This window comes from Phaethon aethereus (assembly GCF_964289735.1).
Source record: "Phaethon aethereus genome assembly, chromosome: 5".
Classification (NCBI taxonomy): Eukaryota; Metazoa; Chordata; class Aves; order Phaethontiformes; family Phaethontidae; genus Phaethon; species Phaethon aethereus.
In genome coordinates this window covers 49,938,575-49,952,858 of record NC_138579.1, presented here as the reverse complement: position 1 = coordinate 49,952,858, position 14,284 = coordinate 49,938,575, and the positions used below count along the sequence as shown (strand labels likewise).

At 41.2% G+C, this 14,284-nt stretch overlaps 1 protein-coding gene across 1 annotated transcript in view; it reads left to right on the top strand.

The window, feature by feature from the left end:
- Nucleotides 1-14,284, top strand: part of LDLRAD3 (low density lipoprotein receptor class A domain containing 3) — a 132,943-nt gene that overhangs the window by 63,539 nt on the left and 55,120 nt on the right. Inside the window, exon 4 of the mRNA XM_082000725.1 lies at nucleotides 430-564. Within this exon, the coding sequence (XP_081856851.1) occupies nucleotides 430-564 (135 nt within the window). The remainder of the gene's footprint in view (nucleotides 1-429; nucleotides 565-14,284) is intronic.

Here is a 14,284-nt window from a genome sequence, read left to right as displayed (position 1 = left end):
AATAATGAGGAGATGGGGAAGGTAGAAAAAGACAGAAGCAGAGGTAAATAAACCACTGCCCGGTAGTTCTCACTCAGGGTTCTTGGCTTATAATACGAAACTTGAACTAAACTGAGTTTGTTGTAATGGGTGTGAGCAAATGCTGAGCACTGAACAGTGATCATGGCAGGGGTCTCATGAAGGTGAACAGAAGGCTTATCACAACTGTGGGTGGACTAAATCTCTGCTAATTTTAATGAATCTTGTATGAATTAGAAATTTTGTGCTCTCTGTTTAGCGAGACAAGGTTAGTTTGATTGCCAAGTTACTCCCACATATTCAGCAAATTGACTAACTGTTGAGTTGTGACCTGTTGTTGATTGCTTAATGGCTATTTCATGCCTGGGTAAGAGAATTCCTAATGAAAGATCTCACTTTCTCTTTTTGCAGCGGCAAATCCCTTGCTTTGCTCTACTGCCCGATTCCACTGTAAAAATGGTCTTTGCATTGATAAAAGCTTTGTATGCGACAGTCAAAATAACTGTCAAGACAACAGTGATGAAGAAAGCTGCGAAAGCCCTCAAGGTAGGCACAGGGTGTTTATTCTGTTCTGCGGTATTATACCAACTCTAATTAATGTGGAACAGGCTCAGTAGAAAATACAATTCTGTTTGCTTGCTCTGTGTTGGCTAGAGCCGTGGTTTCCTAATTTTGCAGATAATGAGAGTGCAGCATGTAGAGTGTGTGTGCATACGTTTCATCTCAGTGATCAGAAGATTGTTACATTTTTCAGATTAGTAAAAATGCATTTTTGCAGGAAGTGCTTATAATCTGTGATCTAGTGTTCACTGAAGTTGCTGGGAATCCATTTAGTGACTTCTGTGAGAGACGAATCAGACCTGGAGGGATCAACAATAAAACTTCAGTTTGAAGTAGTTCAGTGGTTTGTTTACCAGATGAGTAAATCTGTGTAGGCTTAAAGCTTTAGATCCTCATTCTTAGTTACTTTCTGAAAGGCATGGACGGTCTGCAGTGAAAGGATTTATTCCTACCCTTCCTTATTTCTGTATTTAGAGGAAAAAAATGAGGACAGGGAAGAAAATTTTTGTTTGAAAATTGTTGTGTATTGAGTCTTGTGAGAATCTCAAAACACAATCTCTGACTTTTTTTTCTTTTTTACTTATGCTGTAAGTCTACATCTAGTGCTCCTCAGCTGTGGGTTTTTTTCTGTAACTTAATACCATAGTATTTTATAAAACATGAAGTGTAGATTAATGACTTGAGGTTAATAAATGATGTGTATTGGGTATCAGCTGCTAAACATTTTCACATCTGAGTTACTACAGAGAGATGAGAATAAGCAAAAAATGGGAGGGGATGGTGGATATTTGCAGGGGATGCGATGTGCTTGGGCCTATAGAAAGCAGGACACATAAAGAGAGGCAAAGCAGGGTATGAAGGAAGAAGAAATTAGGGAAATTGAAGGAGAATTACTTTAATATCTAGCTGCACTGATGATTTAGTCCTTTGAAGAGAAAGTAAGTCTGAGCTTGACATGGTGATGAATGTTCTTGACAGCTCACAGGGGAGCAGCAGCAGCAATGCCAACAAAACAGGCTTTATAGAAGTGGTATGTGACAATCTCTTCTGTGCCATTCTTCTGCCTAACCTATGAGCTCTTTCCTTTGGCTCCATATGTAAGGACTGAAGGGGTCATCCTGATAACACACCTGCTTGCTGGGCTGCATTGCAGCCTGGGAACATGGCTCTGCTAACATCAGAGCCTCAGAGAGGGGCGTCTGGCCTGCCCCTACCCTCTGTCTGGGCGGGAGGAAGGGGCTGGTGAGGAACTAGCACATGTGTACTGTTGCTGCAGCAATGCTGCTGCCTCTGTGCCAAGGGCTGAATTGTTTTTCACTACAGGCCTAAAGCAGATTAATAAGATTAATGCGGGTGGTAAGTTTTCTTGTTCTTGCTGGGTTTCTTCTTTTTTTTTTTTTTTTTTTCCTTCTGAAGCTTAAAGCACCAGTATTCTTTTCCAAGGTTGGGATGACTGCTTCCTCTGCAGATTAATTGGCTGGATTGCCTCCAGGTTGTTTGTTGTCATGACAATCTGCTTTGGAAGTGACTGTCAGGCTCAGGAGAAGAAAAGAGCTGTATTTCATGAAGCTGTTACTTTTGTCTTTATGTTTAGTCCTTCTGGAAAAGTCAGATTAGTAAAAGGGATAAGGAAAGTAATTCTGTCTGATTCTATGCATGAAAGAGCCCTAAACAAAGAAGAAGGAACTCTCTGTCATTAGGACCAGAGCAGCAATGGTTTGTGGGCTTTTTTATTAAAAAAAAGAGTCGAAGTACAGGGTTGGAAATCAGGAGTTCCCAAAGTGAAATGCTGGTTGTGAGGAGTGTGTGTGATTGCCTTTGCACTTTGGCAGCTCAGAGTCTCCCTGAATTGCCATTTCGCCATCTGTAAGTGGACGATGCTCGTGTACCTGTCTTTCAAAGCAAGGATTAAACAGTATAATGTGCTCAACATGCCATCTGAATGTAAATGACTATTCCTTCTGGAGTTTGCAGCTATGGGTATGTCTGTCCTGGCTTCCAAACACACCAGCTACTTTGTGTTAATTGAGAATTAGAGGCTATTGTGGACAGTCTTTCCTTTCTCACAATTCTTTCTACAGCAGACCTAATTACTGTAAATACAATGAGTTTTGTGTTAACACAGTACCCAAGAATCCTGGTCATTAACTAGACCTCAAGTGCTCTGGGTGCTTAGGGACAGAGCAAAGCAAGTCTGTAGGGTATTATAAAATCAAGATAAAGGGTTTTCTTCCCACTAGCTATGTTGTCATGTTGAATTTGGTAGCTTTAGTTCAGTGTAATTGACTGTAGTCTGATATACAAGATTGCCCTTCTATCTAAAATTGTGTTGATTTAGAAATCACTAAGCTTCTGAACCACTGTATGGTAAGTGTCATTATCGCCACTTAACAGATAGGGAAGAGGGGGCATAGACCAGCTAGACAAAATGCTCCCAGAGTGACATCCTGGCTGGTAGGAGTAGAGCTTCATCTGTGCTTGTGTGCTTCAGGGGGATGTCGTGAGACTTAATCAATGTTTGCAAACTGTTTTGAGATACTATGATAACATGTGGAACAGAAGTGTGAATTATTAATGGATACTTTGCTCTCCGTCTGCTCTTGGATATACTGACAAGCTTTTTAAATTAACACCTCTTTCTACTCCTCCATGAACTTCAAAGGCCTCCTTTATCCTGCTGTCATTACTGTAGCATATTGGTTTGGTTTGTGTCAGATACTCCTCCATGCATAAAGATCCTTTCAATCAAGAAGGGTCACTCTGCAGGCTAGGAAAACAGGAATGTGACCCCCTGCTGAAAAACTTACTGACCCAGCTTTGACATAGAACACTTCAAAATGTGCTGTCCTTGATGAATAATAGCTTTGCTTGCATGCTGCAATTTGAGATGAGCTTGAAGCCATGCATTTATAAAGATTAATTTTAGCCATAAGATTCATTTGAGGGGAGGGAGACAGAGGCCCCAGGATTTAGTTGTGAAAATGGGGGAAAGGTCAAATTTTTGAGAACAAGTTCCCGCTCCCCCTTCTACTTACCACTTGTAACTGAGTGTTGCACGTCTTATAGAGGTTTGTATGTCATGGAGAAAGTGTCAGTTTAAAAACTTAAACCGTGACAATTTATCAGCAAGTAAAACAATTCTGCTTTAAATCCTGACAGTAATTATTTGTAGCTTTTGTAGCTGCCATGGTAAACTTCAGAGGTGTTCCTTTAACACACCCCAGGTATACTTTGGTCATCTCCGGTTTCCAGCATGGAAGTAATATGGCCAGATGTTTCCCTTAGTCTAGAATGTGGTGTATTCATCAAAGTGTATGCCTGAGTTTTGGGATTGGATGGAGAATATAATTGTTTGGATTATCCATGAGTTGCATATATGAATTGCTCTTCCTAGGGCATTATCCCAGTTTTAACAACACTTGTAGCAGCTGGAAATTTCTGCTTCTGTTCTATACTTAATGGATCTTAATCCAGGAAAGTTCCTCTCCCCCATACACTTTTTTCCCCCTATTGCTTTAAGATCTCTCCCTATGCCTTGAATTAGCTGACAGTGCTAGTCATTCACAGCAGCTACTCTGGGTGTACTCCTTGGGCCTGCCTGTCACTGGGGGGATTTCTTGCTCTTCCACTCAATTGGAAGGGAATTCCTCCTTCCTAATATTTTTCAACAACCATGTAAATTTTTTCAGTTCTAGGACTGTATTTTATTTATTCTCTTAAGTGCTTTTTATCTAAATGTGTCTTCACAGTGCTGCTTCTTTTAGTTTCTCCTCCAGTTTGTACTTTTAGTCTAGAAAGCTTTACTACCAACAAAAGCATACTGGATATTTTAACTCAAACTCCTTTTCCTCTCCTGGCCCTTCTTTTCTTTCCTTCTAAGTCTGCTAAATACCTTTATTAGCTTTAACCTTGTTGCTTAGGAAAAGGGGTTTTATTGCTGCAAGTCTATATTCACTCTGGTGCTGTAAAGAGAGGCTCTTGGCTTCAGTAATGTTCCTACAATTCTGGCTCTGCAGTTGTTAGTAAACAGTACCACTGTGGTCAAGTTATAAACCAAATGTTTTGCAAGTGTCCTGAAGTTGATTCCTGCCCTATGTTTCTACAGTATATTTGGTACTGTCCACTGTTGTGCATGTGGGTACCTCCTTTTTTAATTTTTTCGTATTTTTTCATTGAAATTGCATTCGAATTTTGATAAACCCCAATATTCTAAAACAGATTTAGAAGCATACACAGTTGTCAGAAGTCTCTGTTCATTCCTCTGTGGCATCTATAAATTGCTTGTATAAAAATTGGCAGCATATTAAAAAATGGCAAATCTGACACTGTGTCAAACAAGTGGAAAACAGTTCACAAGGTTGACTTATTGAAATTAAATTCTGTAATGATAATTTGTGTGGATTTAGGCGTAGGTGAGACAAAGTTGGAAGGGGACTGGCTGTAATGGTAAACACTATAGCCCATTGCTGATGTTTGCACGATTGAGTTGCAATGCAAAGTGTGTTTTAGAACTGACAGCCAAGTGGAACAGACATAATCTAAATTTCAGTGAAATACTACAAAACCTAACTTATGAAACACAAATAGCTCCCAGAATATCCCACTCCATCCCCGTATGGAGCTTGTAACCAGCCCTTTGCATGTGGCAAATTGAAATTCTGAAATTCCCAAATGCTGTGGTATCACTTAGACATCCCAAAGCTTTGTAGTCTCATCCTGGCTGCATACGTTTCCTTTTATTGAGTCTCTCTTTGACTCATTATTGACTCAGTCTGTAAACTGAAGCTGAACTTGCAATTATTGTGCATCAGCTTAGCCCAGATTCAGCCTACAGCAGGAGTTCAGTACTCTGAGATACACTGAATAGAAGCAGAAACTTAAGGAAGGATACAAATAAAATGTCACTGAGAATGTTTTATTAAATGAAGATTTTACCTGAGCGTATTTAGCTCTCTAATATCCCTGTTTTATAATAATTGCTAGATGGAAATGTTTTTGTCAGCTGTGAATTCTTTCTTTCCTCTGTTACTCTATTCCCTGATTAAGTCCAGGCTTCCTCTTCTCTCCTCATAAGATTATTTATTTGAGAGGGTTGTCAAGAAATAAAGTGTCTATGCAGATGAATCAATAAGAGGTGTAAGGTGAGTTACAGTAGGCAGATGTTCATATTAGTTGGTACTGATATTTCAGATGACCAGTAAGCTCATTTGTGCACTTATTTCAGCAACATGTGGACTCCACCATCCAGGCTGCCTCCCAGGCCAGTCTGTAGTTTGTAAAATTGATTATTGATCACTTCACTTAAACAGCAGATAACAACACAGGCATTATTGTAAATGGTCCCAGACTCATTAAAAAGGGTGGTAACTTCTGAGTGGGACGAAGAGAGGCACTCTTCACTGTGCATCGAGGCTTTGCAATGAAAGTAGTTTAAAATAGATGTGGGGATCTCAGGGAGAGGTTCAGGCAGCTGGTACAAGTGGATTTGAGTCGCTGTGTCTTGCAGCTACCTCAGCTGGTAAAGATGCCAGGGTTCTGTTGCAGAACAGGCATATGTACCTGTCTTCTTGTGGATCAGCATGTTGCTCTTGCAGGCACTTTGGCCTAGCATTTTGGCAGAATAATGATAGACATGCTGCCAAAATGGTAGGCTACCACTGTTTGGAGAGCAGCTATTCTATTAAGAGCAACTGTAATGTGGCAATAGACAAGCAATGACTTCAGGTCTTCAAATGGGCAACAAACTTACTTTAAAGGGGGTTTATACATCTGGGAGGTGTCCGGCCTCTTCATCTGATCTCCTGTTCAGCCTACCTTTGATAGCTTGAAGCTCAAAGCAGTTATCAGCAGATGATGACTTGGCTAGTGTAAAAATCAGTTTTATGACCTAGGTCAAATCTTAGACAAGGTGTTGCATCACTGGGGGCTCACCATGGTTGTCAACACCTCTAGCAAGGAAAAAAAGGAAGGAAAAGAGGATCTGGCAACAATCATCTTGCCCTGAACGCAATTCCTTGAAGACAGTAAGGACGGGGAACTGACTTTGTGTTTCCGGCTTGTATTATGCCTGTTCTGTAGATTTCAGGATGCTGATGGTAGTTTTCCCTCAAGGCACATCTTACTCCCATGATGGAAGTGCTGTTCTTATGGCAGTGCCTTATTGGACTTGTGCTGTAGTCCCATGATTTTTTTTTTGGTTGCTGGGGCTGAAATTGTGGTTCTCAAGCTAGTTACAGAAACAGTACATGCAGATAGTAACCATGTATCAGCTACTTTCCTTTCAGCTGGGGGCTGATTAGGGGGGCTGGGAATCAAGACTGTAAATGGCATGGTTTTTTCCTCACCTGTGCAGAAACGAAATATGAGCTCTTAACAGGTGTGTTCAGATATTTTTACCTTCACTTTGTGGCATTTATGCCTAATTAACAGCTCCAGGAAGAGGTGTTTTCATGCCCAGTTTCTTTGCCCATGCTTCAAAACCTCAAAAACACGTGATAAAATGTCACACTAGAGGAAGACAAGTTTAAAATAAAGGACATTTTTTTTCTCCATTGTTCTTGAGGCTAATTAAATTCTCTCTTGAGCTCTCATTAGTAAAAATCAATTCCTTTCAAATACATTTTCCACAAGTTTTTAACAGCATGTAGGTGTTTGAAATGCAACATATGTATTGGCATGTCACACCTCCTGGCTGCTGAACTGCATTAACTTTTCATAGATGTCAGTGTCATTAAATTGTGCAGAAGGCTCCTGTTGCTGGAACATAGGTGCCAGCCTCCCGCCTTTATGCTGTCAAAAAAGGGAATCCAAATAAAAGGCACATATGTTAATCTTTGACTTGCTGTAAAACAAAATCAATTCCAGGTAAGGTGACCAAGTACTTTTTCTGTAGTTATTGTAGGAAAGGATTATAGCCTTTGTATTTAAAATGAAACTTTAATTTTCGTTAGTACAGTTTCACTACTGGGACAACCTGGTTTTTGTTGGGAAATGGTAGCTGTAATAGCAAACGCATGTCAGGGAGGAGCCACAGCAAAGTTTTCCTGGGTTAAGTACTGAAGAGAAGCTCTTGTTAGCAGAACGGGAGTTAGCTTGGCTGTCTCTTCTGTTTTTATCCTAACCCTCATTCATCAGACCAGCCTGCCCCAACCTGTAATTCTGCTTCCAAGCCCAGCTGAGAGCTGGTCTGCACAGCTCTCCCACCAGCTCTGTCCTGTCAGCCCTGCAGTTTCAATCAAATGGCAAACCTTGTTCTTTAGCCTGATTATTAACATTAATTTTAGCTAAGTGATAATGCTTCAGCCTAAATCTCGCTTTGACACCTGCCTGCATTAACCAGGGCAGCAAAAAGTCTGAGGTTAATTTATACTTCAGTGCCTTTGCAAATCTTGGTCTGGCATTGTCGTGTCTGTAATCAGTAGTTAGAAATTGTTTCCCAAGGTGAACTATTGAGGAAACTCACTACATTCAGCAGTTTACACAGGGACTTGGGCAGAGAGCACAAGAGTTTTCCTTTCTTGGACTGTTCTTTTTGTGCAGCAGTGGAATTGAATAGAAGACCGGTTTGGCTGCTCAGACCTGTGTGAGCAGGAGAAACAGATCCCAGCATCCTGTGTGTCAGGCTTTAGGGTAGGTTTTTTATTTTGTTTTGTTTTTTCCCCTTGCAGCTGCCAGCAGTAAAGTTGGAAGATGTGGGTCCTAAAATGTCAGGCTGCAGCTCTGTCCCCAGCTGAAACCGGTTTTGCACATGGTTAATATCTGTATCTTTTCACAACTTCAGTTATATCTGTGAATAAGTTTTTACATGTGAGCTCTGTCAAAGCTCACATGTGTGTTCTTACTCCAATGTAAAGCCACAAGCAAAGCCAACGTGACCAGGTGTAAAAGTGTCTCTATTCAGATGTTGTAGCTGTTTAATATATAATCAATTATGTAATTGACCTAAAGCAGCATGTTTTCAGCGTAGACAGTCCCCTGAATCAGGGTTACCAAAGTCTGTTGAAAAGTTTTACCGACATCTGCTCTACAAGAATAAATGCAGCAACTCCAGGTCAGCCAGATGTCTCTGGAGCTAGAAACAGTGCTGGTGCAATGCACTTGAGAGGAGGGCAGCTAGAAATGCAGAATTGCTCTCAGAAATGTAGGCGACCCCATGTGTGCAGGCCCTCCATAGGTCTGTTTGTGTCTGTTACTTTGAGAAATCCTTGCTTAGAGTAATTCCTTTTTTCTCTAAGTGGTTTCATTGTGCTGGCATAGCCACAATTTTACTCTGCTTTACGGAAAATATGATTTTATATCATCTTATAGGAGGAATAAGGGTATGGAAAACTAAATTGGGGGGGAATACCTTACAACTGACGTGGTATTAACATCAAAGTGTGTCTACCAGACCTCACTATGTCTTCATCCCCACTCCTTCCAAATGCTGGTCCCAGCCAGGTCAGCAGGAGCGTTAACTTCCTGCAGCTGAAGCATATGGCATTTGTTTCTTTATCGCAGGTCACACTTAAGTTGCTATACCACTGTGCTGTATTCAGTGTGGAGTATAAATTGCTTCAGGGTGATTTTTAAAACCCAAGCAAGTTGCCAGCCACAGTTCCAGAGAAAGGTATTTCATACTACCTGATCTAAAACTAGCAAATGAAACTTGGTAAGCAAGTGGATTACCACAAAAAAGAAAGTTGCTTGCCAGGCTTTAGATTAAGCTGAGATTCATCCTCAGCCAAGCATTTCAGTACCTGAAAATCTGTGAAGGATGAGGCTGTTGAATTTTAGCTTCCCCCTCTTTGCTGCTCTTGCATTAAAACTTGTGTCCCAGAGTGTGATCAAGCTTCCTTGGAAAGCTGGGCACCGCAGTGGATTTTCTTCTGCCTGCTGAAAATTCTGAAGTAGTGAGAGACATCACGCAAGCCTTTAGTCTGTGTGCTGCTCCTTGAGCTTGCCAAACTAACTCATGTTCCCATCTCACGTTACCAGATATTCTGTGCTAATTTGCTAGAAAGTATTGTGTTAAAAATCCATGTTTATGAGGGATGCTTAAAACACAAAACAATTATATGGTTTTCAATTACATAAACATCAACATGCAATGGAAATTAGAAGCTGAATAATTAATTTTCTGTTAATTTGTAATATTGAGTCTATGCAAACAGTAAAACCTGGAGAACAAGCAGCAGGAGGAGTGTGGAGGGTACCATGCCATAAAGTGCTTTTAGTATCTCCGTTCAAATTCAGTTCAGATGTCAAAGTCGGTGTTGGCTGTTAAGGGAGGTAGCAACCAGGTGAGTGGGAAGCGTTGGGTGCAGAAGTCCTTTCGTACCTATCCCTATTATCCCTAGTGTTGCCACTAACATAGCTGAAGGTTGGGGCAATGGGGGTGCCTGTTCATGTGTCCTGAGCACAGAGGTGGCAGCAGCTAGAGCCACTTGATGCTTCCTGCTATTGGCGTCGTAAATTACCTTGGGCATTTTGGGTTGATGTCTGTCATATACCAGATTTCTATTTTACAGATGAATACCAATCTTCTAACTTTTGAAAGCTTTATGAAAGATTATAAAGTCATTTGAAGAAAATGAATATTATGAATAATTTCTGAATATTATCTGTCGCCTGAAGTGCACCAACCAGTCGCTGTGGGGTCTGGGCATTGGTGCTGAATTGCATTCTCCAAGGCTTCAAAGCAGAAGCTTTCAAGGCTTCATTTGTTCTAGTAGCATTATTGCACCACAGTAAATGCCATGATTACCAACTAGTTCTTAAGTGGAAGTAATTTTGAGGATCTGTTGTTTTTGTTAAGAGGTTAGGAAATGTGTTATACTGCACTAAAACCTGTGGGAATGAAAAAGTAGATTGTTCCATTTGTTCAACTGTGTACTCTTAGATTGTCATTTCCCTTTGCCTCCTACATGCTGAATAGCTAGCAAACACCAACGTCAGTTTAATGATGGCTGTCCAGGAAAACACTTTTAGACTTTTTGAGACAGGTTTTTCCATGGCAAATGGTGTTCATGATTTACCCCTCTACAGGAGAAGATTTAGGACTGTCCTTCTACAGAACAAATGTTAGAGCTGAGAGTTTTCTGCAAGAAAGGTTTTCTGAACTAAAACTTGAACTATTGTGTCAGTTAACTTTGAAGTGTATGGTGGCTGGAGCCTTGCTGACTGTTTGCAAGGAGGTGGCTTGGACTTGGCTTGAGGGAAGGGGATTGTTATGAGCAATTAAATGGAAGCTCTGCAAGGTATTTGGCACTGATGCTTGTAAGAACCCATAGCCGTAGGAATATTGTATGGGAAAGAGAGAGTCCTTGCGGCAAGTGACTAACTGGCTGTCAAATTTAATTCTCTCTTTTCACATCCTAGAAGCAGAAAACAATAAGCATGTGACTTCAGGAAAGCAATGCTGTGGGGGAAGTTATATCCTTGTTTAATAACTGGATGACTGTGATCAACCAGGAAAAGGCAGATGAGAAGACCATATGTTCTGTTCAAAAGCTAACAAATTCCAGGCTGATCTTTTTTGGTTGTTTTTGCTTGCTATTAAAGCCAAATTTGTCTGACCAGATTGGAACAGGTATGTTTGTGATTGGTTAGATAGAGAGATTCTTCAGAGATGGGCTCAGACAGCAGGGTGGCTACAGTAGGTATGGGAGGACTGAAGGACCTATTACGATAAAAATGAGACATGGTGGCAGTGAGCAGAGCCTGGCTTGCAAATAGGGGGTGGAGATCATAGGTAGGGGCTTAAACCATGCTGTTACTTAATTTTTAATTTTTTTTTTTATCTTATTTTTATGAAAGGATCACTTGGCCATAGTCTTGTCATTTGATATTGTGTGGGAGCCAGGTCAATAATTAAGACTGATATGGTGATAACCTTCTGCTCTTACACACACATGATCAGTTTTGTGATGAATCAGCTGCCAGGTTTTACATTCCTGAGCCCAAATTCTTGCTCTTTCCATTGAGCTCGCAGCACAAGTGTGATTAAATCACTGAGTGTTTGCAGAAGCCACTGCTGGTCTCTCCTTTGTTTTCCAGACTGCCTTTTCCACCACCTCTGGATATATAAATACCAGATAGTTGATGATTAGTTGGCAGCCATATGAGATCAGATTCTCGTCATGACTGATAATTGCAAGAAAATATCCAGAGAGTACTTTCCTGGCCAAGCTGGATGTAATTCAAGACTCTGTGTGAAGGTGCTCTGGCTGGACATGCCTGAGGAAATGTGCAGAAGTGGTATCATGAGCTTGCATATTGGAGAGAGATCACAGCGCGATGCCTTTGCAAGCTCTACAGCCTGTCTGAGGTGGAAACCAAGCAACATGGAAAAACACTGTGAAATGAGTTAACCTTCGAATAATGCATTTCCCAGGAAGGTATAGGAATACTTTTGGTCTGTGCCTTTCTTATCCGTACATCAGTAATATGGTCAGTCTTTCCAGAAAGCCTAGTGTAAATATGGAGAAAAAATACTGAACCTGTTCCTGTGCTCTTTCATTCATCGTTTCACCCGCACTGTATTCTCTACTTTCTCATGTCGGAAAAACTCTTCAAGCAGTTTATTAAGTTTTTGTTTGTAAAGAAATGAAGTCAAATTTGTGTTTCCCTGTTTGGTTTTTTTATTGCCTTTTTTCCTGTAAGCTGTCAGGGGCTTTTCCTCACTTGTTCCTGTTGTTTGCTTTCTGGTTTCTTTCTCTCTTCAGTTTTTGAATCGTTCTCTTCTGGCTTTTCTGGAGGCATCAAACGAGGAACTATACATTAAGCCATATTCAGACTTCAGACCACTACCTACAGTTAAAATACTACAGAGTTTTGTTGCTCTATTCAGGTAAATCCCTGAATTTCCCACTCCATCATTGTTCTCATATTTTAGTGTCACCCTGGGAGGGGCAGGAAGTGGTATAGGCTTAAAACACACAAACAAATAAAAAAAAAAAAAAACAAAACCCACATGTGGGAGAAGTCATACCCTGAGAAGACTGGGTATAAACTCCTTTCTGTTCCATCCCGCTCTCTGAGATGGACCACATCTCTCTGAAACCAGTGTCAGACAGTGGCCCTCTACAAGAACGTTGCCAGTTGGCAGTATTCACAGCAAATGTGTGTTTCTGGATTATAATTTCAGCAGAGGTTTAATAGTAAAAGTTTAATGGTGTCTGCAAGTCACAATCAGGTGAGAAAAGGAGTCCATTTCAGCTCCATTTCCTTTCCGCCTATTTTACCACATGATTTGTACTGCTTATATTTTATGGCCTTGATTTATAGCATATGTCATGAGTTTCTCTGACGCTGCTAGCAGTTCCCTGCCTGTGGTTTGCTAGGTGGGAGCAGTCTCCTGATGCTTTTGACATGAGTTCTGTGCATTGGACACCGGAACCCAGCCCTTGCAGTGGAAGGGGGAGTCTTGAAAGAAGTTACTGCGTTAAATGTCTGCTAGAGGAGGAAGTTGCCACAGGAACTGGGTTAATAGTCCACTTCTGGAGTGTAAGCTGAGTGCGACCATTCGGCCAGCCCCCTGCCACGTGGAGCACATGGCAGTAAACACAGCGTTGCAGCGGTTGGTGTGCGGACCAGGAGCTGCACTAAAGTTGCCTACTCATATATTAAAGGGAAGGAGGGAGAGGAAGCCTTTGCAGCTGGGTTGAGGACAGGCGGCTGCCAGCAGTTGTCTCAAAGCGTTCTTCACTGCTGTGAGATCCGTGAATGGTGCTTCAGAGAAAAATCTGCCCTGACCTTTTGATGCTTTTCAACCACAACTCTTTTGTCATTTGCAACATGGTGGAGTTCTCTGCAGCACTCTTCCCCAAGCTTTTGAGTTGTGGGAGCTGATTGAGGAGAGAGGGAATGGGAAAAAAAATAGTCAGACTTTTTCAATGCCTTCCTTTCCAGGGGCTACAGGACTGCTTCTCCAAAATTGTTACATTACTCTTATGGCAGTTGCCTCTGGAATGGCAATCGCAACATAGTCTGTCTCTTCTCCTGGTAGTCAGAGGGGCTTGTTTCCTTTTTTTTTTTACCCCTCTTTTCTTTTCCATACCTTTGTCCCTTCTACTTTTACTATGCAGTGAGAGAGCCAGGGAAATAAAGAGGCTGCTGCGCACCCCTGCCCTTTTCACATTGAGAAAGGAATGTGTTTGTCTTGTGTGTCCTATGGCTGCATCCCAAGAAAGCCAAAAACTATGCTGGTGGTTTTTTTCCCAAAGTGTCTATTTAGATGCACAAGTAAGGTTAACTTTTAGCAGGTTCAAACATGCTCTTAGGCATATTTGAAAAGATCACCCTTTTCATGTAAAGTCAATTTTTTTTAAAGGAGGTAAATAATGAAGCACCAAAGAGAACTTAATGCAAGCAACACTTCTCCCTGCTTTCAAGAACACTGACCTGAGCACAATACCACACAGACTTTGTTTTCACTTCCCTCCTTGTTAGAGGCTTCAGAGAGGACCTCCATTGCTTGACGGTTCACTTTGTCCCATGCAGCACCACTCATGTTGTGCTTTGTTCAGTGTAAGTTTCAAGGCCTCAGGCCACAAGATTTCATTACCTGGGTGATTATTGTATCTGCAGTTCTCACAACAAGTTTTCCTGTTCTAACTTCACTCTGCTCTAAAGCCAAGACTCTTCAAGTATTACATTCCCTACCTGGTTTCTGGGCCTCTACAAGCCTGTAGTGCAGGTTACTTATTGCAGGTAGAGAATGACT